The sequence below is a fragment of the Sphaerodactylus townsendi genome, linkage group LG15, assembly GCF_021028975.2.
Source record: "Sphaerodactylus townsendi isolate TG3544 linkage group LG15, MPM_Stown_v2.3, whole genome shotgun sequence".
Lineage (NCBI taxonomy): Eukaryota > Metazoa > Chordata > Lepidosauria > Squamata > Sphaerodactylidae > Sphaerodactylus > Sphaerodactylus townsendi.
In genome coordinates this window covers 5,994,378-6,021,807 of record NC_059439.1, presented here as the reverse complement: position 1 = coordinate 6,021,807, position 27,430 = coordinate 5,994,378, and the positions used below count along the sequence as shown (strand labels likewise).

The window sequence follows — 27,430 nt, the reverse complement described above, 5'->3', positions numbered from 1 at the left end:
CAATTCCCATCAGCCTCTGTCAGCAAGGCCAATTGGCCATGCTGGTAGGGGCTGATGGGAATTGTAGTTCCTGAACATCTGGAGAGCCGCAGGTTCCCTACCCCTGGTCTAAACCAAAAGCCAAAACCAGAAGTCCAGCCAAAATTAACCTAAACACCCTGCAAGCTTTTCAGTTTTGCAGAACTCTTTGTCAGTCTAGATTTTTTTAAAGAGATGAATGTTGAGATTTCAGCTCATTATCTTATATTTGGGTCTTTCCAGCATCTTGTGTGAAACTGAGCAGGGGTGCAGATTTGAAATGCTGCTGGCATCAAGTTGCCCTCAATGTCCTTGTGGGAAGAAAAAGCAGAACAGGGAAACATCAATGGATGTGTAAAAGATGAGATTGGACAGAAAACAGGTGATAGTGAAATTGCAGCGAGACTTGTCCAAAAAAGACAAAGATGAGGGAAGGGTGAGACAGCTGTGTTAAAATGGGTTGTCAGTCTACAGCTACCAGCCATGTAGTAAGCCTAGTATTCCCAAACCCTTCTCCTCAAATAGTTGGATGGTTGCATAATATACTTATTGAATTGCTTTGTTACCGATGCCTCCTTGTGGTTGCAGCTATTACATTACTAACTTCAGGTCCTTTTTTCATTCCTAATCAGCCTAGCCTGTAAGATGGTCCCTTACCTTGACACAGCTGATCTGGCCAACTGATTCCTTCCACAGTGACATCCACAGAGTTACTTAAATAAATTATTAAGGATACTACTATGTTTACCTTGCTGAAACTAGGGGCATCATTAACGTATTAAGTCTTCGATTTATTTCACTTCTGTTTTAAAAGTTCTGATTGGTTCTACAACTATAATCCTATATTAAATGTCCCATGTTGTTAACTGAATTGGTTCACTCTGTAATGCACCTTGAGTCAAATGGCACACATAAAAAATGGAAGTGCTAGCAGAAGAGGAAGCCAGCTTCGCAGTAGAGGTTTTCTAGCATGCATGGAACTTGTTTGTCAGGTTCAAGCCAGTATAGTGAAGATCAATTCCGTACCAATGCTTATCAATGAATTGTCTTGGAGCTGTGGTTCTTAGACTGTATGCTAAGGAGCACTGGCCTGCTCTATCATTATGAAAAGGTGTAGTTTTTCCTGAAGACAGCATGCCTTGCACAGTGCATTCACAGAGGTGTTCAGTTATGATCTAGGCTGCATTCTCAGTTCATGGCTCGGTGAAATTTAAACAACCTGGTCTGTGAGAGTAAAGCATATGTTCTATTTACGTCATTTATGCCTTGCTTTCCTCATGAATGGGGTCCCAAAGCAACATACATTGTTAAGAACTAGCCTGCTGGATCAGACCAGAGTCCATCTAGTCCAGCACTCTGCTACTCGCAGTGGCCCACCAGGTGCCTTTGGGAGCTCACATGCAGGATGTGAAAGCAATGACCTTCTGCTCCTGAGCACCTGGTCTGCTAAGGCATTTGCAATCTGAGATCAAGAGGGATCAAGATTGGTAGCCATAGATCGACTTCTCCATAAATCTGTCCAAGCCCTTTTTAAAGCTATCCAGGTTAGTGGCCATCACCACCTCCTGCGGCAGCATATTCCAAACACCAACCACGTGCTGCGTGAAAAAATGTTTCCTCTTATTAGTCCTAATTCTTCCCCCCAGCATTTTCAATGAATGCCCCCTGGTTCTAGTATTGTGAGATTTATTTCTATTTATTGTTCTTCATTTATCCTCACAAGAACCCTGTAGGCTGGGATGAGAGTGAATGGCTGGTGACTTGCCATTGGCTGCCTCCGCCTGGGCTGAGAGAGTTCTGAGAGAACCATGGCTGGCCCAAGGTCACCCAGCAAGCTTCATGTGGAAGACCCAGTTCTCCAGATTAAAGAGCACTGCTCTTAACTACTACACCACGCTGGCTCACTACACTGGAATCCTTTCAGGGAACAAATCTTTCTTAAGTAACCAAAATCAAACTATCTTTTCTGTAAAGTGAAGAGCCGGTCCCAGATTTCTACGGCTTCTGTGGTACAAGAGGGACTTAAAAAAACACACAGAAGACATTGGCTTTGCTGTTGGGAAGCACCCTTTCCTTTGGCACGTGGGGCTGAGGGCGTTCCAAGAAAACTGTGTCTGGCCACAAGGTCACTCAGCAGGCTTCATGTGGAGGAGTAGGGGAACAAACCTGGTTCACCAGATGTGAGTCCACCACTCATGTGGAGAAGCAGGGAATCAAACCTGGCTCACGTGGAGTAGGGGAACAAACCTGTTTCACCAGATGTGAGTCCACCACTCACATGGACAATTGGGGAATCAAACCTGGTTCATATAGAGGAGTGGGGAAACAAACCTGGTTCCCCAGATAGAAGTCCACAGCTCACGTGCAGGAGTGGGCAATCAAACCTGGTGGATAAGAGTCCACTGCTCGTTAACCTCTATACCACGCTGGTATATAACAAAATACCTGAAATGGGAAGAGTGCCATGCCCATGACCACTAGAGATCCTCAAGCTAGCCAAATCTCAGCAGCTAAGCAGGGTCAGCACTGGCTAGTATGTAAATGGGAGACTCTGCATTGGGCTGCACAACCTTCTGTTCTCTCCCGCTTCAGCAAACACTTTCCAGAACTGAAGGGCACTTTGTTTCTTCTTGTTCTTCCTTATGTTGTTTCTTGCTGCCAAGTCACAGCTGACATGTGGTGACCCCACAGGGTTTTCAAGGCGAGAGACATTTGGAGGTCGTTTGCCATTGCCTGCCTCTGCATCACAACACTGGCATTCCTTGGTGGGGGTGGGGAGTTTGAAGAGTTAAAAGTTTCAATGGTTTTGTAAGTAGTTTCAACCAGGTAAACACTTTTATTTCCTTTTTACTTGTTAGCTGTGCTCGCCCCACCCCCCTTCCCTTAGCAAGTGGCTTGAGAGCGTTCCCCTTCCTCCCCAAAACCATCTCAGACATTTGTAATGGGATGATGGCAGCAATAGTCCATGAACATCTGAAGCGCCAGAGTTGGTCACCTCTGGGGTAAAGGCTTAAAGCGGACTAGGGTTGTTGGGGGAGGGGTGTCAGCCAGTTCCCAGAGTGTTCTTGGAGTTTTTCGTATGTCCTGCCCTTTCTTTCCCTACCAAACTTTTCACCACCTTGTAATAAACAAACGATTCTCATTCTACTTTCATTCGCTACCGCCGCCTGCCTGCAGCCGCGGGCCCTCCTCGCGCACGCGCCCCACTTTTAAAAGCGCGCGCGGGTCCCTTAAATGCGTGCTCACGTTTCCTTTCTCTCCCCACCCCCGCCTTTCTGACGTCACCGCGAAAAAAAAGACGCCTTGGCTCCGATTGGGCCGCGCCATTTCCGAGCGGAAGCGGAGTGGAAAGAACGCGGAAACTTTTCTGCGTTGTTCTCTCAAGCCGGCGGGGCGGGATCCGGGGAGGACTTGTTGTGGGTCCTTTCAAGTCTGCCCTGCAGAGGGGCTGCTTGAAATCCCCCCTGTCCACTTTCAGGGTGGGAAAGGGTTGCCAGCTCCAGGGTTGGGGCACTCCTGGATATTTGGGGGTGGTGTCTGGGGGAAACAGGGACCCCAGTGGGGTGCAATGCCACAGGCCACCCTCCAAAGCTGCCATTTTCTCAGCGGAACTGATGTCTGTAGTCTGGAGATGAGCGATCAGTCCAGGGGGTTCCCAGGGAGCTCAGGAGGGTATTAGGGTTACCAGATACAGGTTGGGAAGCTCCTTGAGGTCTTGGTATGGATCCTGGGGAGGACTGGGACCTCAGAGAGATCTGATGCCACAGAGTCCACACTCCAAAGCAGCTATTTTCTCCAGAAGAACTGATCTCTGTACTCTGGAAAAAAGCTGTAATTCCAGGGGACCCCCAGGTCACACCTGGAGGATGGCATCCATCCTACTGTCCTGTACACATGCAGCATCACTTTCTGTGCTTCTCTTAGATCAGAAGGCTGATTGTTTGGCTATTTGGGCCTTTTCTGTCCTGCTTTTCCTTAAAGGAGCTCCAAATAGGACTTGCTGATCACCCTGTCTATATTATCATCATCAGAACCCTCTGACATAGTTCTAGGCTGAGTGAGAGAGTGACTGGCGCAAGGCCCACTAAGCACATCCTATATCAAGTGAGGATTTAAACCTGGGTCGCTAGCTGGCCTTTAATCCAAGGTTGCTCAACATGCATCTTGGTGTCAAACTAATAGTAACTTTGAACTCAGTGGCGGATTCTGCATGGGCCAAAAACAGCGGATTTACATCGTTTTCACACTGCTGTTTTTGGCCCCTGCGGAATCCGCCCATGAACCATGTGCATTAAGGCAATCCTTTTCAAAAATGCTAGGGTTCTGGGCAAAGGCAACAAACCAAGCTGTCTTGGAAGTAATGCTTGAGGTTTGGCTCCTGGCTAAATAACCTGCCTCCCCCTTCCTTTTTTGAGCTGCACTGCTGTGCAGTTGAAAACTTTATATTGCAACAAGGAGGACAGAAAACTCATCTTCTCAGTTTGCAGGGAGAGCTCAGTGAAAGCCTGCTTTCTCTTAAACATGAAACGCCTTCACAGAATTCCAGACTGCACCATGCTGTCTTATTGTGGTGTTGAAGCCTTTTCGCTGAGGTCTTTCTTGTACCTGTGTAACTTCATTTCATTAACCTTTATTAGGTTAATTAATCATATGCAAAATGAGTTTTCACAAAGGCCTCCCTCCTCTAATGATCCTGCAGGATATATAATTAGGATGGACTTTTTACATCTTTTACGATATACTCTTACAATATAGTGTCCCCACCCCACCCCCACAGCTGCAGACCTGCGCCACTGGATAGTGTGGTGTAAGTTTTTTAGGGGCAGCGGAAGGTTTCTCGTTTTTGCCTCCTTTCCACGCTGCTCAAAACTCCTTTGGAAGTGGCACAATGCCACCTTTGCCATTCTGCCCTCCCCAGCCGCTGCCGAGCTCCCCCCCCCCCCACACACACAATGGTGGGTGCCACTGTGAAATTGACGAGCTCTGTGCAGCAGGTGGGGAAAAGATCCATTTTGGCTGGCAACGCCTGTTTTCTTCCATTCTGCGGAACAAAAAATACCAAAATGGATCATTTCATAACATCCTAAAGACATTATACTTATGCTGGGCGGAATTCATCAATACCACAGTGGCCACTTGGTTCAGATGTACCATCAGCAATGGCGGTTGGTGTCAGCTCACCATCCTGCATGGCTGCCAGTCTGAGGGAGAAAGCAGCAGGATATGTTGTGGAGGGAGCAGGAGGACTACAAGATTAATGCATGAATCTGCTTTGTGGGATACGCGGAGGGATCAACAGAAGTGGCTGCTTCGCTTCCCTTTCTCCCAAGCCTTGAGGATTTCTTAAGCTTATTAACATGCATAGTATTCAGGACTTGATTTCTAAAACTGAGCAGTCACTTCTCAAGCTTGCTGGGATGTCCTGCCTTAATTGAAAATGGTGATGAGTTTCTGAGAACAGTCTGTGGTGGATGCAGGGTTTGGTTTTGTTCACATGTTCCCCAGTTACAGGTAATTTAAAAAACTGGGTCCTTGAAAGAGTCAGCATTTGTGGTCTTCTAACAAGCCACAGTCTCTTCTCATGGAAATTATTGTGATTTTATGTTGGAGTGTATGGGCAAGACACACCGTAACACACTTTGCAATAAAATGGAAGTGCCCTAGAATTGACAAATATCAAATTATGTCAGTGGTTTACAAGTGCATAGTGTTGAAGTAGTTAACAGTATAATTTCTTTGGCTTTTGTGGGTTTTCCAGCTTGTGTGGCCGTGGTCTAGTAGTTTTTGCTCCTACTGTTTTGCCCATTTATATGGTAGACATCTTCAGAGGCATGTCACGGTAAGACAGGTGTGTCCAGCCACCAGCTCATTTAAAAAACAACTCATGGATATCCTGCCTTTCTCCCCACCGGGGTCCCAAAGGGGACTACCTCATTTGCCTCTCTGCCGTTTGCCTCTACCCTGAGAGCTAGGAGAGGCTAACAGTGCACCGCTCATGTTCTTATCATTTTGGATGGGGACTGGAATGGCTATGGTGTGTATGCTGGGGTGGGGAGGATCCTTGGCATTGCAGCTGCTTGAACCCAGCTAAGTACCCTATACCCAGAGGGCTTCATGCAAATGTTTTCCTTCCCCACGCCATCTTACCTCCCAACTCAGCCTGGCAAGAATTGTGGACAGCTGAGAAGCTGGCTCAGTGCATTGTGTTATTCTGGCTGGTCTTCCTAAAAGGCATTGCCTTGAAAGGACACCCCCTGCACCCTGCTTAAATGTAAGGCAACCCCATCATGCACAAAACAACATTTTTAAATTATTGGGCATTAGTGTAACTAATATAAGAGGCCAACCTTTTTTTGATGACATGCTAGTGGGGCCAGTCTAGTATTTACATTGGGCAGGTTTGGCTTTCTGCAGCCTGGTCAATCAGGCTGCCAGGTATGGGCTGGGAAATTCCTGGAGGTTTGGGGGTGGAGCTTGAGGAGGGTGAGATCTGGGGAAGGGAGGGAACTCAGCACGGTATTAGGGTTCCCAGATCCAGGTTGGGAAGCGCCTGGAGATTTGGATATGGATCCTGGGGAGGACAGGGACCTCAGCAGGGTTCGATGCCATACAGGCCATCCTCCAAAGCATCCGTTTTCTCCAGGGAAACTGATCCCTATAGTCTGGAGGTGAGCTGAAATTCCAAGGGATCCCCAAGTTCCCTCTGGAGGCAGACATCCCTGTAGAATGCCATAGAGTCCACCCTCCAGAGCATCCATTTTCTCCAGGGCAGTTCATTTCAGACAAGTAGGAGATCCCAGATACTACTTGGAGGTTGGCAACCTCAGAGCAGAGGGACCTCAGCAGGCCACAGCTTCCTATAGTCCGGCCTCCAAAGCAGCAATTTCCCCCGGGGGACAGTATATGTAATTCCAGGAGATCTCCAGGTTCTACCTGGAGGGTGGCAACCGTACCTGCAAGAGAGCCGGTTCCCCCCCACAGCCACCTCTCCGGGCATCTGAGGTGCGCGCGCAACCCCCTTGCTCGGGCCATGCGCGTGCGCAACCCCTGCCCCCTCCCTCCTCCCCCAGCCTGCGCCTTCCTCGACCAATGAGCGGCGCTGTTGCTGGCAGGTGCCGAGTGTTTTTGTTTTGGGTTGAAGAAGGAGAAGAAGAAGTAGTTGCAGTTGAGGCGGGCCGGCCTCGCGGTGGCCGCTGAGGGCTTGAGCGGGTTTCGTTGCCCCCCTTCCCGCCACGCTCCGTCCCTCGTCCGGAGGCCACGAGCCTACCTCAGGCGCCCCTCCGCCTCAGCGCCGCCCGGGCTGGCGGAGCAGAAAGGCGACGGAAAGGCTGGTGCCTCCGTTTCGCCCTCCTCGCAGCCGTCGCCGCTTCCCGTCTCCGCCGCGTCAGGCCGGGCTCGGGGCGGGCTGCCCGGGGTGCCTGCAGCCGCTGCTGACGCCGCCCAGGAGGAGGACGAGGGGGGGCCAGGCCTGGCCCGGCTTGGCCTGGCCCGGCCTCACCCGAGTCGACCCCCGCCGCCGGGCCTCCATCATGAGGAGGGAAATGAACGGCGTGACCAAGAGCCGCTTTGAGGTGAGCGGGGGGCGGGTCGGTCGGGGCTTTGTGGCCGACCTACAAGGGGGGGGGGGGGTTGTTCCTGGATTTCTCCCGGAGTGGCGCCTGATCTTCATATCCAGACACCAGGATCCGGCAGCTGGAGGGGGGAGGTGAGGCTCTCATCCCACCCCCTCTGAGCCCCTCCCGCAATCTCCGGGCATTTCCCAAGGCGGGATTGACAGCCTCATTTGGGGGAGAGGGGTGTTTCTGTTCGTGTGAGGACTGCCCCTGTATAAATATAAATGTGCCCACGTGTGTCGCCATTTGTGGTTGGGGGGTAGGAAGGAGAAGATATTCCTTTCTTAAGAACCTGTGAGGGGGCTTAAGGGAGGACAAGGTGGGATTTCCTGGTGGCCTTTTGATTAAGTCAGTAATTGGGAAGGGGGACCAATGGCACCACTAGATTGAAGGATATTTTCTCCTCCTTGGGCTTCGTTTTTAGGTCGTCTTTCTGACAGAGGCTCTGTCCCTCTTCATTTACAGGGAAGGAAACACATTAGTAGGGAGGGAAGCAGTGGTGGGATTCAGCAGGTTCGCACCACTTCGGCAGAACCTGTTGTTAAAATGGTTCTTGTAAACAAACAGTTGTTTAATGTGACTGGACTGGACTGATAAGCCCCACCCGCAATACAATACTATCAACCACAACTTTGCATAACAAGTTCCACCCAAACACTTACTGATTGGTTCCCCGCCCTGGGAAATGGACAATATATACCCCAAACATTTCCTTCTCTCTGGACCAGCGATTCCCAACCAGGGTTCCATGGTACCCTGGGGTGCCGCAGTAATGCTACTGCCCCCCTCACTTTTGTGGTGTCTCCTGCTGGCATCAGCAACAATATGGAGCTGGACCAGGGGGTAGGGCCTGCTTCAAGGTCAGCAGCCACTTCCCACCCCCCTACTCCCCCCCCCGCTTCCCTTCACCTTGGGAGGGAAAGGTGGGGGGTGGCAAGCAGGGGAACTGGGAGGGGAAGCTGGGGGGAGGATGGCAGGAGTACCGTGAGATATGAAGAGTGAAGTCAAGGGTACTGTGATGTCGAAAACGTTGGAAACCACTTCTCTGGACACTCTGGTGGATCTTGTTTCGCCTGCATCTGTGGCTGGCATTTTCAGAGGTGTATCACAGAGGGAAGGTGTATCACACAGTGTGTAACAGACTTCCCTCTGTGATACACATCTGAAGATACCAGCCACAGATGCAGGGGAAACGTTAGGAACAAGATCCACCAGACCACGGCCACACAGCCTGGAAAACCCACCAGAACCAGTTGTTTAATTATTTAAATCCCAGAACCAGTTGTTAAATTATTTGAATCCCACCACTGGAGGGAAGCTTATGGCAGAAGGGGGCAAGACACAGAAGAAGTTTGTCTATTGCAGTCATCCACCATCCCTAAAATTTAGACTAAGCCAATACAAATTTCATTGTATAACAAATATTTAGTTTTCTGGGGACAGAACACATTTTCCCCATTTGTGTTGGAGACAGGAAGATGAAAGGCCTGAGCTCTGTGCATGTATGAGGGAGAGTGAATCGTAGTGTTGGGAGAGACCACAAGGGCCATTGAGTCCAGCCTTCTGCTATGAAAGCATACACAATCAGAGCATCCTTGACAGATGGTCATCCAGCTCCTGTTTAAAAACCTCCAAAGAAGGAGACTTCACCACACTCTTGAGGCAGCATATTCCACTGTCAGGCAGCCCTTACTGTCCGGAAGTTCTTCCTAATGTTCAGGTGGAATCTCTTTTCCTATACTGAGTGTGTGTACCTGTGTGTGGGGCAGACAAACTGTAGGAAGTACGGGCTCTTGTGTGTTCTCTGGATATTATTGGGTGCATATTATCCTGGGGAGGGCAATAGGGGATTCAAAGAATATTATGGTGCAATCCTGTGCTAAATTACTGGAGCTTGGACCTGTTGAAATCGGTTGGCTTAGATCGGAGCCAGTCTACACAGGATTTCCATGCGGTAGATAGATTATGTTGCAGCGAGGCAGGGTTTTGTTTAACGACCCCAGCACTAAAACGAAATGCTGCTGGGCATGAGCTAAGGGAGACTGGAAAGGTTGCTGTGTTGTGTTTGTGTATGAGAGATAGTGGTCTTTGGGTCGATTTGCCAGAATGGAATAGATGAATGTTCAAAGAGAGAGCATTAAGAATGGCCCTTCAAACATACTAGATTATGGGGGTGGGGTGTTGTTGTTGGGTAAGTAGGGAGAGGCTGCACCTGAGGAAAGTGATGAACTGTTGGAGACATTAGAGGAGGAAATAACCATGTTGGATGGAACATATTGCCAAGAGTAGAGGTATCCGTTGCTCATGAAGTCTTTGCTTGTTATTTGTACGGGATGATGGGAGATTGTGTTGCAATTATGACAAGTTTGAGGTGGTATTATGAAGGGTGGGCATTGCAGGGGATGCTCTGGAAGTGTGTTGGGATTTTCAAGAGGAGGAAAATAAGTTAAAGAAATGTAAGTACTTGTAGGTAAAAAAGGTCCTGGGGGGATGTTTTGCTCAGTGGGAGGGGGATAGTGCAGAAGAATAGCAGATTGCAGAGTGGGATTGGATGGGAGATGAGATACTGACTAAATGGAGGTGGGAGGGAAGGAGCCCTGGTCCTCAAAAACTGTGTTTGTGTGTGGTGGGGGGACGGGGGACACAGTGCTGACTAATCTTAATGATGCCAGTGAGAGGCAGGTCTTGCCTGCTGCTAGCTATGGAGTTATTGGTCCTTCCTGCCTGGTTAAGTGGCAAGAACATACACATATGTGTGCAGACACACAGAACAATGTTGTATGTAGGTCACATGCTGGGAAAAGGGCAAACACTGAGAGCTGAAAAGCATCACAGGTAGATATGTGAGAGTATACGATCACCTGTGTGTTCAGTGATGGAAAATTGATGGGTATTCAGATCTGGATCATCTCCTTTTTAAAAGAGCACAACAGGCATATGCCCTACACATGTGTATTGTAATTGTAATTATATGTATAGATTCTACCCAGTGGTGTGCTTGATTGCTCATTGGTAAGAGTTCAGAAAGTAGTTGTGAATCTCCTGTGTGTTGATTCCATAGTAAGGGAGATTTTGCTGCTTTGGCAAGCTTTGGATAACATAGTTTATCTTAAAGTGTAAAATATAAGTGTGACTTAAGGGCATTGCAGAATAGGGTGAACTACTATTTTGACATGTGATGCTGTAGGTGTTATGCAAAATGGTTGCTGAAGATGTTTTAGAAAAAAAAAGGAAATATAACCACATGTGTGTTTAACTTGAGAAAGCCCTAAAAACACGAACGCCCAGTATTTTTGCCTTATTTTAATATAGTGAAGGGAATTTGAATGCTGGGAAGTCCAGGGGGTGGAGATGCTTGGAGGGGGGGCAGGCAAAGGGCAGACAATGAGTGCTATTCAGGAAGATCTATAGTACGCAATCAGCATGATATGGGACCACACAAAAGCGCCCTATCCAACAAGGGTTCCTTCCAACTCTTTGTTCTAACAGCTTTATTGTTTTTTCTTCACTAAAGGGAAGGGGGAGAGGTGACATGGGTGATACAAATGAGACCAAGAGGATGTTTCCTTTCTCCTCACTTTGTGCCGTTTTCACAGAGGAGAACAATAAACTGCCTGAGGAAAGTCTCTCCGCGGTGTGACCTGAGGATAGCTTGAACAAGGGACAGAACCCTGATGGTAGCTTTCCTCCATTGTGGTCTGGAAAGTGGAAGCAGGTGTGACTGAGTGGAAACTTGACTTGACTTGGTGCAGCCTGGCAGAGGCTAATAGTTCTGCAGGATGAAAAAGAGCAGTGTCTTCTTTCAGAAATTGGCCGGAGGACTGAAACAGGTAGAAACTATGTTTTAACTTCATTCTTGAGTTTCTTAGAAATACCAATAGCTGTTTAGTACAAAGATCAAACTGAAGAGGCTGAAGGGAGGAGGGGTGTTTGAATGAAATTGCTGTGGATTGAAAGTACAGTAACATGTAAGTTGGTGTGGAAACTAATTCAGAAAAGGTGACCAGTTAATGTTTCAGCTAGCAGCATAGTTAAAATTCTGTGTTCCATGTACCAGGAAAGGTGGTGAAAACTGAGTCCTTTAAATTGAAAGTTAGGAACCTTTGGATTCAGAAGGAGGAGGAGCAGGAGAAGGAGCAGGAGAAGGAGAAGAGTTGGATTTATATCCCCCTTTCTATCCTACAGGAGACTCAACGGAGCTTACAAACTCCTTTACCTCCCCCCCCCCCCGCAAACACCCTGTGAGGTAGGTGGGGCTGAGAGAGCTCAGAAGAACTGTGACTGGCCCAAGGTCACCCAGCTGGCGTGTGTGGGGGTCCATAGGCCAGGGGTCTGCAGCCTGCGGCTCTCCAGATGTTAATGGACTACAAATCCCATCAGCTCCTGCCAGCATGGGCAATTGGCCGTGCTGGCAGGGGCTGATGGGAATTGTAGTCCATGAACATCTGGAGAGCCGCAGGCTGCAGACACCTGGCATAGGCTAATCTGAATTCCCCAGATAAGCCTCCACAGCTCAGGCTGCAGAGCAGGGAATCAAACCTGGTTCCTCCAGATTAGAGTACACCTGCTCTTAACCACTATGCCACAGCTGCTCCTGGGAGGGTTAGTTATCTTTAGGCTTTAGTGGCTTGTTTGTTTTTAAATCTGTGAATGAATTTTACAGCTGCCCATTGATGGGCTTTTTTTTCCCTTGTGGAACATGTATCCAGGCACTGATAGGTGGGGTGGGGTGGGGGTTAGTGGTTTCCTCAGAAAGGAATGTCTGTGGAACGTGGTTTTCCAGCTGTCGTTGGAAGAAAAAAATCATGTTTTTTTTTACATTTGCTGAGAATAATTGTGGGTGACGATGTAGTATCTATGTGAAAAAGAAAATGTGGGAACATGTGCCTATGATGTTATAAAAAGCTAGAAACTGTGAAAATTGTCTCACAATCAATATGAGGTACAGAAGTACGTGAGGGTTAGCTTTTTGTTGTACCAGTAGCTGAAAAAGGACTGTTCTGGTTTGAATTATGCAGAACTCATCTTACACGACCAAAAGGTAGTTCATTTCCAGCCAGAGAGGCTGCTTCAGTGTGAATAGCCACAGCCAAAGTACATTAAGGCCTAATCACAAAATGCTCAGCTCCTCTGCCACGTGTGCACAGTCTATATCGAGTAGAAGGGTGCTACCTATTGTTGCAGTGAGGCAAGATTTCTACTCCAGGAAAAGATGCTCAGTTTTTTAAATTAGAACAGGGTCATGGGAATGATGCACGCACAGTGTTTTCTGAACATTGAGCAGCATTGTCTTATCGTTAACAGGTATGCTTATGGATTGTTTGCAATGGTCAGATGATGCCAAACCCCAGCTGAGAGGAGTGTGAGGCTTTGAGTGTTTTGTTTTGTCCTAACTGCTACACCATGGTTAGCATTTGGAATGTGGGAGGTCTGTGACAGGCCACTATAAAGAGAAGAAAACTGCAAGACAGTATCTTTTTCATTGTAGCATCTAACTTTCAGAATATGTGAAGTAAGCTTTTCAGGTACATATAAGTAGGTATTTATTATTTACTTTATCCCTGGTCTTTTACCCCAATTGGAATTTACAGCATTTCCTCCATTTTATCCTCACAACAACCTTGTGAGGTAGGTTGAGAACTTGTCACTGGCTCAAAATCACCCAGCAAACTTCCATGACAGAGTGAGGATTCAAGCCTGGGTTTACCGACATCCTAGTCCGACACTTTAATCACTCTGTTGAAACAAAAAAGAGGAGCAACATTGATCAATGCCCAGGATGACATTGCTGGGATGATATTTTAAGAAGTGCAGCGAAGGCATTTGGGCAGTAAATGTAGCAAGCTTGTCTGACTTGATTGTGTGGGTTGGTTACTGACATTCGCACACCGTCTCTGCCAGAGAGGGTGAGAAAATTAGACTGCAAATCATCTTTCCATCTCATGTATTTATTTTGTTCTACTGTGCATCACAAAATATTGGAGGTACATAGTGCACAGTATATAATACAGTTTGAAGTCTTGGACTTTTTTGTTGTTGAGTAGGTTAATTATGTGTGAAGTGGTACAAAATGAGCAGGAACAGCATTTAATTCTGAACCAAGACTTCTTAACTGTTTGTCTGTAAAGTAAAGCAGTGTGACTGAGGATGCCACACAGAATGGGTTGAGCAATGATTTAAGCATCTATAAATGAACACATTAAGCATGTCCTTCGTCGTGCAAAATTCCTTCTGACTTTAGTGGGAGTTCTGGGTCTCAGGAGTATGAGTCGGTCCCTTGGCAGGCAATGCTGTTTCTCCGAACAATGGAGTGTTATGAAACTGTGGATAAAGCTGATTAATGTTATAATTTCTTTCTTTCCCATTTTTTCTTCTTCTTGAATAACAGGATCTTAAGAGGGCTTGTCTGCCCAATTAATGGACATTTTCTATTCTTCCATATTCCAGAAGAATACAGTAAACTCTTTAACTTTTTGTGTGGGTGTGCCTGAAATGTATGTTGAGGGCAAACCAATGGAAAGCATTGCTGGTGATGGTTAAGTATATGTAGATGCCACTTCTGCAGATTGAACAACTATTGAATGTATAGTAGTAATGCAATTTCCAGTGTTATGTCTCATGCATGTTTTGGTGCTGTCTCATTGAGGTCAGGGTTTCTTCAACTTGTCCTGTTGAACTTTCCAAAAGCAAGAGAGTAGATCTAGGGAGCCCTATGGCATAGAGTAGTAAGCTGCGGTACTGCAGTCCAAGATCTACACAAACTGGAGTTCGATTCTGACAGAGGTTGGTTTCAGGTAGCCGGTGCAAGGTTGGCTCAGCCTTCCATCCTTCTGAGGTTGGTAAAATGAGTACCCGGCTTGCTTGGGGGAGTGGGAGATAAAGTGTAGATGACTGAGGCAGGCAATGGCAAACCACCCCATAAATATAGTCTGCCTACTAAACATCCATATCTAGTTCCCTGATGTAGCTTGTTTTGTGTTTCAAGAGCTGTGAAGCTACATACACAAATCCCTTTCTCATCTAATGAGATTTGTGTTCCTAAACAATTGTTAAATGCAATAAATAATCTTTTAAACTTTCCAGAATGCTTTTTGGGTATGCTGGGCAATTGTCTGTTTTTGCATCATGACACACTTGATAACATATGGGCTGCTCGTTAAATATTGTTTTCAATCTTTTACTTAACATGTCACAGTCAGCTTATTACATTGAAAATGAAATCCTTTCTTGTGGCAGTGTTTGCTGGCTGATTTCTGTGCCACAGTGAGAGCATATGCGAAGAATGTCTGTTCTGAAGGTGTGGCTCCTATGGAGAAAATAGTCACATTGGCTCCAGTAGAGCAAACAAGGCAGAGGGAAATTTTCAGTAGGCTGCTCCTTTCCTCTTTGATTGTTGGGGACCTTAGTGTATAAAAAGTAGAAATCAAGTGCTTTGCAAATTATTTCCATCCCTTGTAATAATGGGAAAAGGCCATGTTCACAGAGTTTGCCCAGCTGAGCAACTGAGTGTAAATTCCTTAATGATTTAGCTTCTGTATGGCCTGAGTTGACTTATGATAATGAAGTACAAGAATATAGATTCCTTTCAAAGTGATGGGTGGCCTTGGTCACTGCAGGTAATCTCGCTCATCTAGGTTTGGAAGAGTTTGGATTTATACCTTACTTTTCTCTGCTGTAAGGAGTCTCAAAATGACTTACAAACTCCACTCCTTCCTTTCCCCACAGCAGATACTTTGTGAGCAGGTGGAGCTGAGAGAGTTCGAGGAGATACAGGCTCACCTAGTAGGCTTCATGTGGAGGCATGGGAAAACAAGTCCAGATTAGAGTCTGATGCTCATGTAGAGATGTGGGGAATCAAACTCAGTTCTCCAGATTAGAGTCCATCGCTCTTAACCACTATACCAAAGGGCTAGTGAACACCACCCAGAACACCACCCACCACTAAGCAGAAAGCAATGAAAGGGATCAAAAGGCCAGGCTACTACAATTCAGATGCCCTCACTAATTGATTATGCTTTCTTTATAAGAACATAAGAAAGAGCCTTGCTGAATCAGACCAGAGTCCATCTAGTCCATCACTCTGCTACATGCAGTGGCCCACCAGATGTCTTTGGGAGCTCATATGCAGGATGTGAAAGCAATGGCCTGCTGCTGCTGCTGCTGCTGCTGCTGCTCCTCCTGAGCACCTGGTCTGCTAAGGCATTTGCAGTCTCAGATCAAGGAGGATCAAGATTGGTGGCCATAGATTGACTTCTCCTCCATAAATCTGTCCAAGCCCCTTTTAAAGCTATCCAGGTCATCACCACCTCCTTTGGCAGCCTATTCCAAACACCAGTCACGCGTTGTATGAAGAAATGTTTCCTTTTATTAGTCCTAATTCCCCCCCCCCCCCCAGCATTTTCAATGTATGCCCCCTGGTTTTAGTATTGTGAGAAAGAGAGAAAGATTTCTCTCTGTCAACATTTTCTACCCCATGCATAATTTTATAGACTTCAATCATATCTGCAGCCTCTCCTCATAAGGAAGGTGCTCCAATCCCTCAATCATCCTCGTTGCCCTTCTCTGCACTTTTTCTATCTCTTCGATATCCTTTTTGAGATGTGGCGACCAGAACTGAATAGTTCTGAAGTACGGTCGCACCACTGCTTTATATAAGGGCATGACAGTCATTGCAGTTTTATTAGCAATTCCTTTCCTAATTAATAGAGCAGATTGGTTTCACAAAACGAAAGTCCACCCTGGACCACTTCATGACACTGGAAGCACTTGAAATCAAATATCTTCACAAAGGAAAATCCAACCTATATGTAGTGTTTATTGATCTCAAGGGGGCTTTTGATTCGATCACTGCTATGGCTTAAATTCAGAAGCTTGCTATAAAACCCAGGCTTCTTTTATTAATTAGGTCTCTATACAGAAATCCCATATGTCAGATAAGGTGTACAACATCAGGCCCTCTGACACCCAAAATATTGGTTTCTCAGGGGGTAAAGCAGGGATGCGTGTTAGCACCTGTGTTATTCAACTTTTTTCTGCACGATCTTGCCTGCACTTTGAATAATTCCAACTCTCATTGGCCCTATCTGAATGCTGTTCCTTTGTCCATCCTCCTTTATGCCGATGATGCAGTTTTGCTATCAAGAACAAGGTCAGGTCTTAAAAATTCCCTGATCAAATGTGATGAATATTGTCGAAACAAAAGGTTGGTTATTAACCCTGTGAAGTCTAAAATAGTGTGGTTTTTTTCTAACACCTTCAGACCCATGAGATGGTCCATCCAAGGGGTTGACATCGAACAAGTTAAATTATTTAAATACCTTGGGATAACATTTCATCATAAGGATAGGGATAGGGATAATACTCATCATAGGGATAATACTCTTAAAGGCTGTAACCTTTCCTAATTATCCCCAACATAGAGTTTGCCTTTTTCACAGCTGCCATGCATTGAGTTGACATTCCATGGAACTATCAACTAAATCCTTTTCATGGTTTGTGACTGATAGCACTGACCTCTGTAGCATTTATGTGAAGTTTGGATTTTTTGCCCCTATGTGCATCACTTTACATTTTGCTACATTGAACTGCATTTGCCATTTCTTAGCCCACTCATCTAATTTATAAAGGTCTGCTTGGAGCTCTTCGCAATCCTTTGTGCTTCTAGTGGATGCCGTGAGGCCGTCTCGTTCGGGTTTTCTCTGCTCTTGGTTAAGGAGGCAGGAACCAACTTTTGGCCACTCCCACTTGCGTCGTAGCGCCCTCTACACCCCAGTATCTTCCTGCCTTGCTATGGGAGAGCAGGTTCCTCAGTAGGCTCCTTTGTTCTGATCGAATGTTTGTGAGTTTTTGAGTGCTTGTGATTGTCTTGTTCTGTTGCCTTCGTGTGATTGTTTGTCTACCTAATCCCCTACCAGTACTCGTTGTGTTCTGTGCGGTTGAAAGGGTGTTTGTGTGGTGAGGCCTACTTCCCGCCAAAAAGGCCTCCGTCATCATGGCTGAGGGAATCAGCCGATCCGCACCCTTCTCCCCGCCCAGACAATTCTTCTCAAGATCAGCCGCCGAGAACACTCGGGCGGCAGCGAAGAGCGCTTCTTCCTCCTCGTACAGCCGTAGGGCTGGGAGAGAGGATGAGAGCGCAGGGACCCAGTGCAGCCGAGAGCTTGGCCGGTGGTCCCCGTCGAGGGAGCTCATGCGCAGGCGAGTGGGAGCCAGACGGTCCTCTTCGGCAGAGCCCTGCCCAGGCTGCCGCAGCCGCTCGAGCGCACGCGGGATGGACGTAGAGCTGCGAGATCGCACAGCCGCCACCGGCACCTGGCAGCAGCCCGCCCTGCCGCATCGCGCCTCAGACAGCGGAGGAGCGCCATCCACATCCTTATTGGCGCGCAGGCAAGAGGGAGAGGGGGAGGCGAGTTCCGCCATGTCCCCGGGCCGCCCCGGCGTTGAATGGGCGAATTTCACCCCGGACAAGCTCATAGCCATAATGAAGGACTCCATCAGGGAGGAGGTGGGGCGCTACGGGCTCCCAGGTTCCCTCCCAGCCGCAGAGGGCTCACTTGTACTCAGGGGCAGATCACAGTCACCACGCAGGGCCAAGAGGGACAGACTCTGGTGCGATCTGTCTCCCTATTCAGACAGTAGCTTCGTCAGTGAGGGAGAGCTGGTTGACTCTGATCATTTCTCAGACGCAGAGGCCCCTACTGCAGAGCCCAGCGAGCAGTCCCACAGGCTCTTTAAAGTGGAGGACGTCTCCTATCTTTTATCCAAAACCATTGCAGCTCTGGAGCTGCACGATCCCGCGGACGCGGAAGATCCCTCAGAGAAGAAAGCTAAGGCCATAAAAGGATGCCCCAAGGGCTCAGCCTCCATTTTCCCCAAGGAGGAGGAGGGTGAAAAGTTTTTTCCGCTCCCCAAGTTATTTGAGAGGAAATACAGAAAGGAGTGGGCCACCCCAGCCTCAAACAAAGGGTTCCCCTCGGTATTCAAGAAAACTTACTTGATCCCCCCCCCCACCTTTCCTTCCTGACTAAGACCCCATTAGTGGACGGGCCTGTCTCAGCAATACAGTCAGGGGGCCTGGTTTACAGGGATGGGGAGGGATTCATTAAGGACCCGCTGGATAAAAAGGCGGATCACCTCTTACGCAGGGTGCACGAAGGCTTGGCTATGTCCTCTAGGATCCTAGCACCCGCAGCCACAGTCGCCAGAGCCACCATTGTCTGGCTTAACCGCCTTCTCGAGCGTATCCCACCAGAAGACCAGGGGATCAGGGAGGGAGTGGAGCGTGTGCTCCTGGCCATTTCCTTCCTGGCAGATGCTACCCTAGACGCATTCCTAACCTCCTCACGCACCATGGCTACCGCTTCAGTGGTCTGTCGCCTCCTTTGGCTCAAGCCTTGGCAGGCGGACACGCATTCCAAGATGGTGGTGTCCAGTTTTGATTTCTAGGCCGGCATCTTGTTCGGCTCAGAGCTGGACCACATCCTGGTTGACACAAAAGATAATAAAAAGACCATGCCCAAATACATCCGGGCAGACAAATCCAAATTTACCCCTAGGCAGTCCTTTCGGTCCTACAGACCATCCTTTCACTCAGGTAGAGACAGCAGAAGGCAGCCATGGCACACACAATCCTCCTTTCGCAAGAGACAGGACTTTAGACAGACTAGTAAGCCAGGCAAGGGTTTCCACCAGGAACCTGGCGGAAACAAGGCATGACTGCCCAGATTTTCCCATAGGAGCTCATCTGCTGGCCTTCAGTCCACGTTGGGAGGGGTGCCATGTGGATGCCTGGGTCAGGGAAGTAGTCTCCGCAGGATACTCCTTGGAATTCAGATCATGGCCGAGAGATCGTTTAATTCCATCAGCTGTCAGCCACAATCCCTCCAAGGCCCTCAAGTTGACAGCCGCAGTCCAACATCTGCTAGACATCAGGGCTATCCTACCAGTACCTCTGGAACAACGGTTCAAGGGAGTCTACTCCCACTTTTTCATTGTTCCCAAGAAGAACGGGGAAGCCAGATCTATCCTCAACTTGAAACACATCAACGGGCACCTCAGGAGGTTCAAATTCCGGATGGAATCACTCAGGTCTACCGTGGAGATGATCCAGCGTGGCGACTTCCTTACCTCTCTGGACTTGGCAGAAGCCTATCTGCACATTCCAATCCACAGGGCTCACCAACGGTTCCTTCGTTTTGCCATAGACCAGCGGCACTTTCAATATGCAGCGTTGCCCTTCGGGCTGGCCACGGCCCCCAGGGTTTTCACGAAGGTGCTAGTCACCCCAATTTCCCTCATCAGGAGCCGTGGCATTCATCTATACCCGTACTTGGACGGCATCCTGATCCGCTCAAGATCAAGAGACGCAGCTGCGAGGGATGTCCTAGTACAACAGATCCTGGCCGAGCACGGCTTCATTGTCAACCAGGAGAAGAGCTCAACTTGCCCAGCCCAGACCATGGAACATCTGGGAGCCAAGATCAGCACTATCGACTCCAAGTTATCGGTGCCAGACAACAAGGTCGTGAAGATTCTGCAGACAGTCTCTCAGACCCTTCTCCAACTCGTGAGCCTCCTAGGCCTTCTATTATCCACCATGGACATGGTCCAATGGGGCAGGGCCCATGCCAGGCCTCTTCACTCCCTCTTAAGACCTTTTGCCAAACAGATCATCCTCAGAAGGGACTGCCTGATTCGCCTACCACCAGCCGTGAGGTTCAGCCTGAGATGGTGGCTTCGCCGGGAACACCTGACGGAGGGCAAGGTCTTCGCGGTCCCGGATCCCCGACACATATTCACGGATGCCAGCCTATCAGGCTGGGGGGCAAAGCTAGGTCATCTCTACGTTCAGGGGACATGGTCGGCCAGAATGCAATCGCTACCCATCAACATGCTCGAGATCAGAGCCATGTTCCTGGCCTTAAAACACTTCCAGAGGCAGCTCCGTCAAACACACGTGATCATCCACACGGACAACATCTCAGCGAAGTGTTACCTGAACCATCAGGGCGGGTCAAGGTCATCAACCCTCCACAGGGAGGCATTCAGGATCCTCACATGGGCAGAGCTAAACCTGGCCTCCATAAGAGCCGAGCACATCAAGGGCCTTCTGAACACGGAGGCCGATTGGCTCAGCAGATCCAAGATCCAGGAGTCGGAGTGGAGTCTGAACCCATCCATCTTCTGCTCCATCAGCAAGAGGTTCGGACACCCAACGATAGACCTCTTCGCGTCTCAGGAAAACCGACAGGTCCCAGTCTTCCTCTCCAGATTCCACCACCCTCTGGCACTGGGGACCAACGCCCTGACGGCAGACTGGCCAGAAGGCCTTCTATACGCTTTTCCGCCATTCATGACCATCCCCAGGCTCCTACACCGGATCCAGTTAGAGAGGAGGCTGCTGATTCTGGTAGCACCACACTGGCCCCACAGGCCCTGGTTCTCAATCATCCAGGAACTGAGCATTTCAACTCCCTTCCGTCTCCCAGTGGCCCCGATCTACTGTCACAAGGTCCCATCCTACGCCCAGATCCAGGGCATTACTGCTTGACCGCCTGGCTGTTGAGAGGCGCAGGCTGAAGGAGAGAGGCTACTCCGAAGAGGTAGTCAACACCATGCTGGCAGCACGACAGAAGTCTACCATAAAGATCTACAATTCATCCTGGAAGGCGTTCGTTAGATGGTGCAGGTGCAAGAGTTTGGACCCCGAACACCCACCACTTTCCGCTATCCTAAATTTCCTCCAGGAAGGCTACAAGGGCGGACTCAGGAGTGCCACACTTAGACGACAGCTAGCGGCCCTAGCCACGGTCCTTCCTAAGGTGGGAGGGAGGAGATATGTAGAGTGGCCACTTGGGCCTCCCCTTCCTCCTTCATATGTCACTATAGGATATCCTCAATTGATGCGGTCCAGGCATCCTTTGGCAGGCGCATCCTCGAACACATCGTGGGGGACTAAACAGCCCACCCGTGGGGACATACTGCTCGGGAAGTCCCGAATGAGACGGCCTCACGGCATCCACTAGAACGACCCATTGGGTACTCACCGTGAAGGGGTCTTCTGGTGGATGACGTGAGGCCGTCTCGGCCCACCCTGTTGGTTTTTTCTCCCCCATCATGTGTTCTTCCCAGGTGTTGGGAACTCCTCAGTTAGCACACTCCCTTACATGAGAGCCTACTACATTACTAGCCACTCCTAGAATAGTTGTTGACCTGTTTTAAGTTAGGTCGTTTCCTAGGTTCCTGTTGGTGTTTTGTTGCATGTATGTTACACATGGCCTCGCCCAGCACTCAGATACTGGGGTGTAGAGGCGCTACGACACAAGTGGGAGTGGCCAAAAGTTGGTTCCTGCCTCCTTAACCAAGAGCAGAGAAAACCCGAACGAGACGGCCTCACGTCATCCACCAGAAGACCCCTTCACGGTGAGTACCCAATGGGTCGTTCTCACCACCCTACATAATTCGGTATCATCCACAAACTTGGCCACCACGCTACCTACCCCTACTTCCAGGTCATTTATGAATAGGGTAAAGAGAACTGGTCCCAAAACGGATCCCTGGGGGTCACCACTCCCTACATCTCTCCATTGTGAGAACTTCCCATTACACCTTTTCCTTTTTTTAATCCATAGGAGGACTTCCCCTCTTATTCCTTCATTGCTAAGTTTTCTCAATAGTCTCTGCATTCATGCAAATCAAGCTTGTTAATTGCACCCTTTACACTTTTTAACAGGCAAATGGATCTTTCTCCCACCCTGGACATTCCACAGGTATATATATACTCCACTTGCTTTACTACCATCAGATCCTCTGAAGATGCCAGCCACAAATGCAGGTGAAATGTCAGGATAAAATGGTACTAGAACATGGCCCTACACCCCGGAAATTACACAACACCCCAGTGATTCTGGCCATGAAAGCCTTCGACAGTACATATGTCAACAGCATTTATTTGATGATTCGGTTTACATATTTGAGGATTTTTGGTGCACCTTTTGCTTTGTTTTATTTACACCTTTGCTGGTGCTGCCCATCTGTGCAGTTCTTCATCGAGATACCACCCAAGCCTCTTCTGAGCACAGTTCCCTAATATGGTACCTGTCCTAAGTTCCAGTGAAGCTTGCAAGGCTGTTCCCTGACATCACTGGTGGTAGGCATGTGGTTCCTACCATGTAACAGCTGCTGGCAGAGGGGCTAGCTAGGCATTAGGTAAGCTACAAGCCTCCATGAGCTATGGGATTCATACCAGGGTGAAAGTAAAGGCTTTTTCAACACAGACACACACATACACACACCCCTGTTTCTCTAAAGGCTCCATGATCTGATCCCAGCAAGTGGGATCTGTTGGTAAGAGACCAGGCTCAGCATCGAAAAGAGAGAGAAAAATAGCTGCCATGGCAGAGAGCCAGGAAAAAAGCAAGCTATGCACAGTTGAATGGGTCTGCTGCCTTTTTCCCACTGGCACTCTGCACTTCCCCAGGCCCCCTGGCAATCTCACTCTCTCACCTGAGCTGCTGTGCCTCAGATTGGGGAGAGAATTGGAAGGCAGAGAGGGAATTCCTTGCTCTCCAGGTGTCCCAGTACTAGGAAGAGTATATGCACAAAGGCTCTTTAGTCATTAGATCCATGTTTCATATTAATAGCTATATTATGGTATGTGGTTGTGGTATTTGCAAGTATGGATCTTTGTTAGACACTGAGTGAGTGCTGCTGGGACAGAGCAGTATCAAGTGGGTTGGGCCAACACAACAGGTTTCTGTGGAGAAGGAGTTCTCAATATGTTTCCATAGCTGGGCTTGACGGCTACGGGTCTTGCACATGCAGTCATTGATGCTTAGCCTCTTAGTTCATTAACCTTGCAAATGCCAGCTAGGACATATTTGCACCATTGTGCCTTTCTCCTTAAAATGTCAGTAAAATTTATTCAAGATGTTTGAAGGAAATGGATGTGATAAAATAAATTGTCCAGATTTTGACAATCAGTGCTTTTAGGTTCTGAGTTATGTGGCTTTTCAGAACCCCAGATAGTATGATAAAGCCTTTTGTTCTGGTTCTTCTTTTTCCTATTCAGCCTTCAATTAGACCAGTTCTGCCCACCAGTTTGGAAGCCATATGTGACTCCTCTGAGCACTGTGACAGCTGCCTGGTGTGTCTGGAAAGGGACCAATGCCTGTGCCTGGTGGTACCTGTTGTTGGTGTCTCCCAACCAGTGGCATATTTGCCTAGGGACAGGGGATACCCTTTGTCCCGGGGCGCCACTGATCTGGTCATGTGGGGGTGCAAAATCGGCCCCCCACATGACCAGGAAGACGGCCTGTTGTCCTCTGGTGTCCTCAACTCTGCCCATGTTATCATCGACCACTTTGAATGTTAAAAATTAATTCATGGTTATTGTCAGATACCTTTTGGCTCTTCCTGAAGGAAGGAAACCTCACAAATATAACAACGAAACAAGACTTACATGCCTACCCTGCGCATCTGAAATTCCAACGAACAGACGGATCAAACAAGGCTGTGTACTGGCCCCCTATTTATTCAATTTATCAGTGACTTACTCCTTATAGACTTCTTTTAAATATCGATGGTCACCAGTCTACCCTGAACTCCCAGAAGATCTCTGTTTTATTGTATGCTGATGACGCAGTAATACTCTCAAGGACCAGTGTTGGCTTGATCCATCTCTTGCAAGCCTTCTCCAACTACTGCCAAAGAAACACTCTGACGATCAACTACACTAAGATAATGGTATGTGGTAAATCCTGGAAACCAGAGCAATGGAAAATAAACAGGAATGTAATTTAACAAGTACCAACCTTTCGATACCTAGGTGTGACATGCCAATACAATCTGAAATGGACAGCCCAAATTGAGCAAACCATCTTACTTGTTAAGCGCAACATGACTGCTATCAAGCGCTTCTATTTCACTAAAGGTGGCCAGTATCTACCCGTTACTATCAAAATATTTTCCACCAAGCTGCTTCCTAAATTACTCTTAAGGGGCCCCAGTATGGTTTAGTGGCTCCACGAAGGTGTTAGATACAATACTATCTAGATTCTTTTGAACACTTCTTGGCCTGCCCAACTGCATGGCGCACTCTTCTTTATATCTTGAACTGGGCCTAAACCTAATAACATCTTGTATTTGGATAGTAACCTTACATTTCTGAACTCGCCTCCATTTTAGAGTGAAGCCAGACAGCCTAATGTGGCACAGTCGAAACGATTCCCACTATTCTAGTTGGGACTCCAAAATGTTACATTATATTAAGATCTATGGTTTCTCTTTTGATATGTTTCTAAACCATGATGAGGCCCAAATACTTTACTTACTAAAACAAAGAATTCTGGATGTGGAAAAACAAACTCTACTAGCCCACTCCATTGGTCCTTGTTCGCCACTGATTTATGGGATATCCCAGTCATCCTCAGGAGCCTTGCCGGATTATTTCTCTAACCTCACGTCCCCTGTTTTGATGTGCTTTTATGCAGGCCCGTTTCAATATCCTCCCCACTGCAATAATACATGGAAGATACCTTGGTATTCCGCCACTTAAAAGGACCTGTCCATGTTCCTCAATCACATTGGAAACGACAGAACACGTTCTATTGTATTGCCCCCATCACACTAACTTATGTAAACAATTTATTGAGCCGATTATAAACTCAAAACCTGCTCTTTCCGACAGGGTTAAGACTCAGATACACCTCAACGATTGTTATTCTAAACGGACCAAGGATGTGGCAAAGTTTCTTGCTTTGGCCCTGAACAAAACTTAGTTAACCTGATTACCATATATACTCGTGTATAAGTCGACCCGCATATAAGTCGAGGCACCTAATTTTGCCACAAAAAACTGGGAAAACTTATTGACTCGCGTATAAGTCGAGGGTGGGAAATGCAGCAGCTGCTGGTAAATTTCAAAAATAAAAATAGATACCAATAAAGTTACATCAATTGAGGCATCAGTAGGTTAAATGTTTTTGAATATTTATTTCAAAGAAAAACAGTAAACTGGCTCTGTAAGTGGAAAAGAGGGTCAACAAGAACAATATGGTATCAACAATAACTTTAAAAGTACAAAAACCTTAGCTCAACCAGCAACCAAGCTAAAACACAAGAGTTAAAATCCTTCAAAACTGGAATCCTCATCATCATCTGTATGTCCAAATGTAACCCAACTTAGATTTTAAGAGGGATATTATCAGAAATAGAAAATCTACTATTAGCTTCCATTGTAAACAATGGGGGATGGGGCACCCCCTTTGGGGGTCAATAACTTTGGATCCCCTGACCCAAACTTCACCAAACCTGGCTGGTATCATAAAGAGACTCTCCTGATGAGACCAGCCAGGTTTGGTGAAGTTTGGTTCTGAGGGTCCAAAGTTAGGGACCCTCAAAAGGGTAGCCCCATCGACTAATAGCTCCCATTGAAAACAATGGGGAATGGGGGCACCTCCTTTGGGGGTCCATAACTTTGGACCCCCTGAACCAAACTTTACCAAACCTGGCTGGTATCATCAGAAGTGTCTTCTGAGGGTACCCTGAAATTTTGGTGCTGCTAGCATGAAAACTGCGCCCCCTGCTGGCCGGCAAAGTAAAAACAAACAAAAAATTTTAATGACCCGCATATAAGTCGAGGGGAGCTTTTTCAGCATTAAAAATGTGCTGAAAAATTCGACTTATACATGAGTATATACGGTAGGTTTTATTCTGTTTTCCTCCCCTTTTAATATTTTTTTATTTTTAAATTATGCTTAATAAAGGTTATTGAATTGAAAAAAAATTTTTGACTTGCATGCCTACCAAAGGTGAAATCATTCTACCAAAAATCATAACATCAAATATCTCTGCTGAATCATTTATCAGGATATTGTGGTTCAGAGACCGGCAGCCCTATCCAGAGGGGGAAGGAGTATGGGAAGGAAATGGTGTGTGCTCATGGCAGTGTGTTTGCCCACTTGGCCAACAGTTTATCTATTCGTTTTAAATGTGTTGTACACTTCCCAGATCCCTTTGGTGGTAGGCGATTAAATTGAAATTATAAATAAAAAATAGGTGGCATTTATGCTGGTGGGAAGGGCAAATGGGGCAGTGGGTAGGTGCCACAAAGCTGTGCAGCACCCGACCTAGAAGGTCTGCCTGCCCCAGACCCACGCTGGCATAAATGTGGAAGCTGGCATGGTTGGGGATGGACTGGAGGTGTTCCCAGGGATGGAGCCAACCTTAGTCAGCTTCCACTGGGCTTTCAGGCCAGGGAAGCCACTGGCGTAGGCCCCGACTTAGTCTATCCGAAAGTAAATCTGTTTTCCCCAAGCCCCGCAATATGCCATGGGTGTGGATGTCCGCTCTTTTCACATCTTCTCAGTTCAAGCAGTTGCCTTTATTGATTGTGCTGGGTAACAGGGATGGTCTAGAGTTCCTGTAGGTGTACTAGCCTCCTAGTTTGTCTGCAAGCGTCCTGAAGCAATTTATGGAGGCAATTGTTGAGGACCCTTTGAAGCATTGTGTTAATGGGACTTTGGTATTTATACTGAGGTTGTATTGTCAAGTCGGACTTGGCTACCATGGTAGTCATTGACTTGTCCCAATTTAAAGTGGCCCTAACCAGTAATACTAGTTTTCTGGAAAGATTAGAACTGGAAAGCTGTACAATGCCATCTGTTATCTGATCATGATCTGATTTAGCATGTCTGTTTTAACTTATGTTTAGTAAGCACATTTTAAAAGTGCTCAGTTATTAATTTTATGGTCCAGTAGAAATTCTTGAATTGAAATGTTTGAGTAAGAAAAAAATGTTG

The 27,430-nt window shown here is 47.4% G+C and overlaps 1 protein-coding gene across 2 annotated transcripts in view; it reads left to right on the top strand.

Moving 5' to 3' along the window:
• Window positions 1-7,109: 7,109 nt before the first annotated feature.
• Window positions 7,110-27,430, top strand: part of FBXL20 (F-box and leucine rich repeat protein 20) — a 99,576-nt gene continuing 79,255 nt past the window's right edge. Inside the window, exons 1-2 of one of the 2 annotated variants that reach the window (XM_048517320.1) lie at window positions 7,110-7,589; window positions 11,228-11,461. In XM_048517320.1, coding sequence (XP_048373277.1) covers window positions 11,411-11,461 — 51 coding nt within the window. In that variant the 5' untranslated portion in view covers window positions 7,110-7,589; window positions 11,228-11,410. The remainder of the gene's footprint in view (window positions 7,590-11,227; window positions 11,462-27,430) is intronic. The other variant, XM_048517321.1, reaches the window with a different exon arrangement.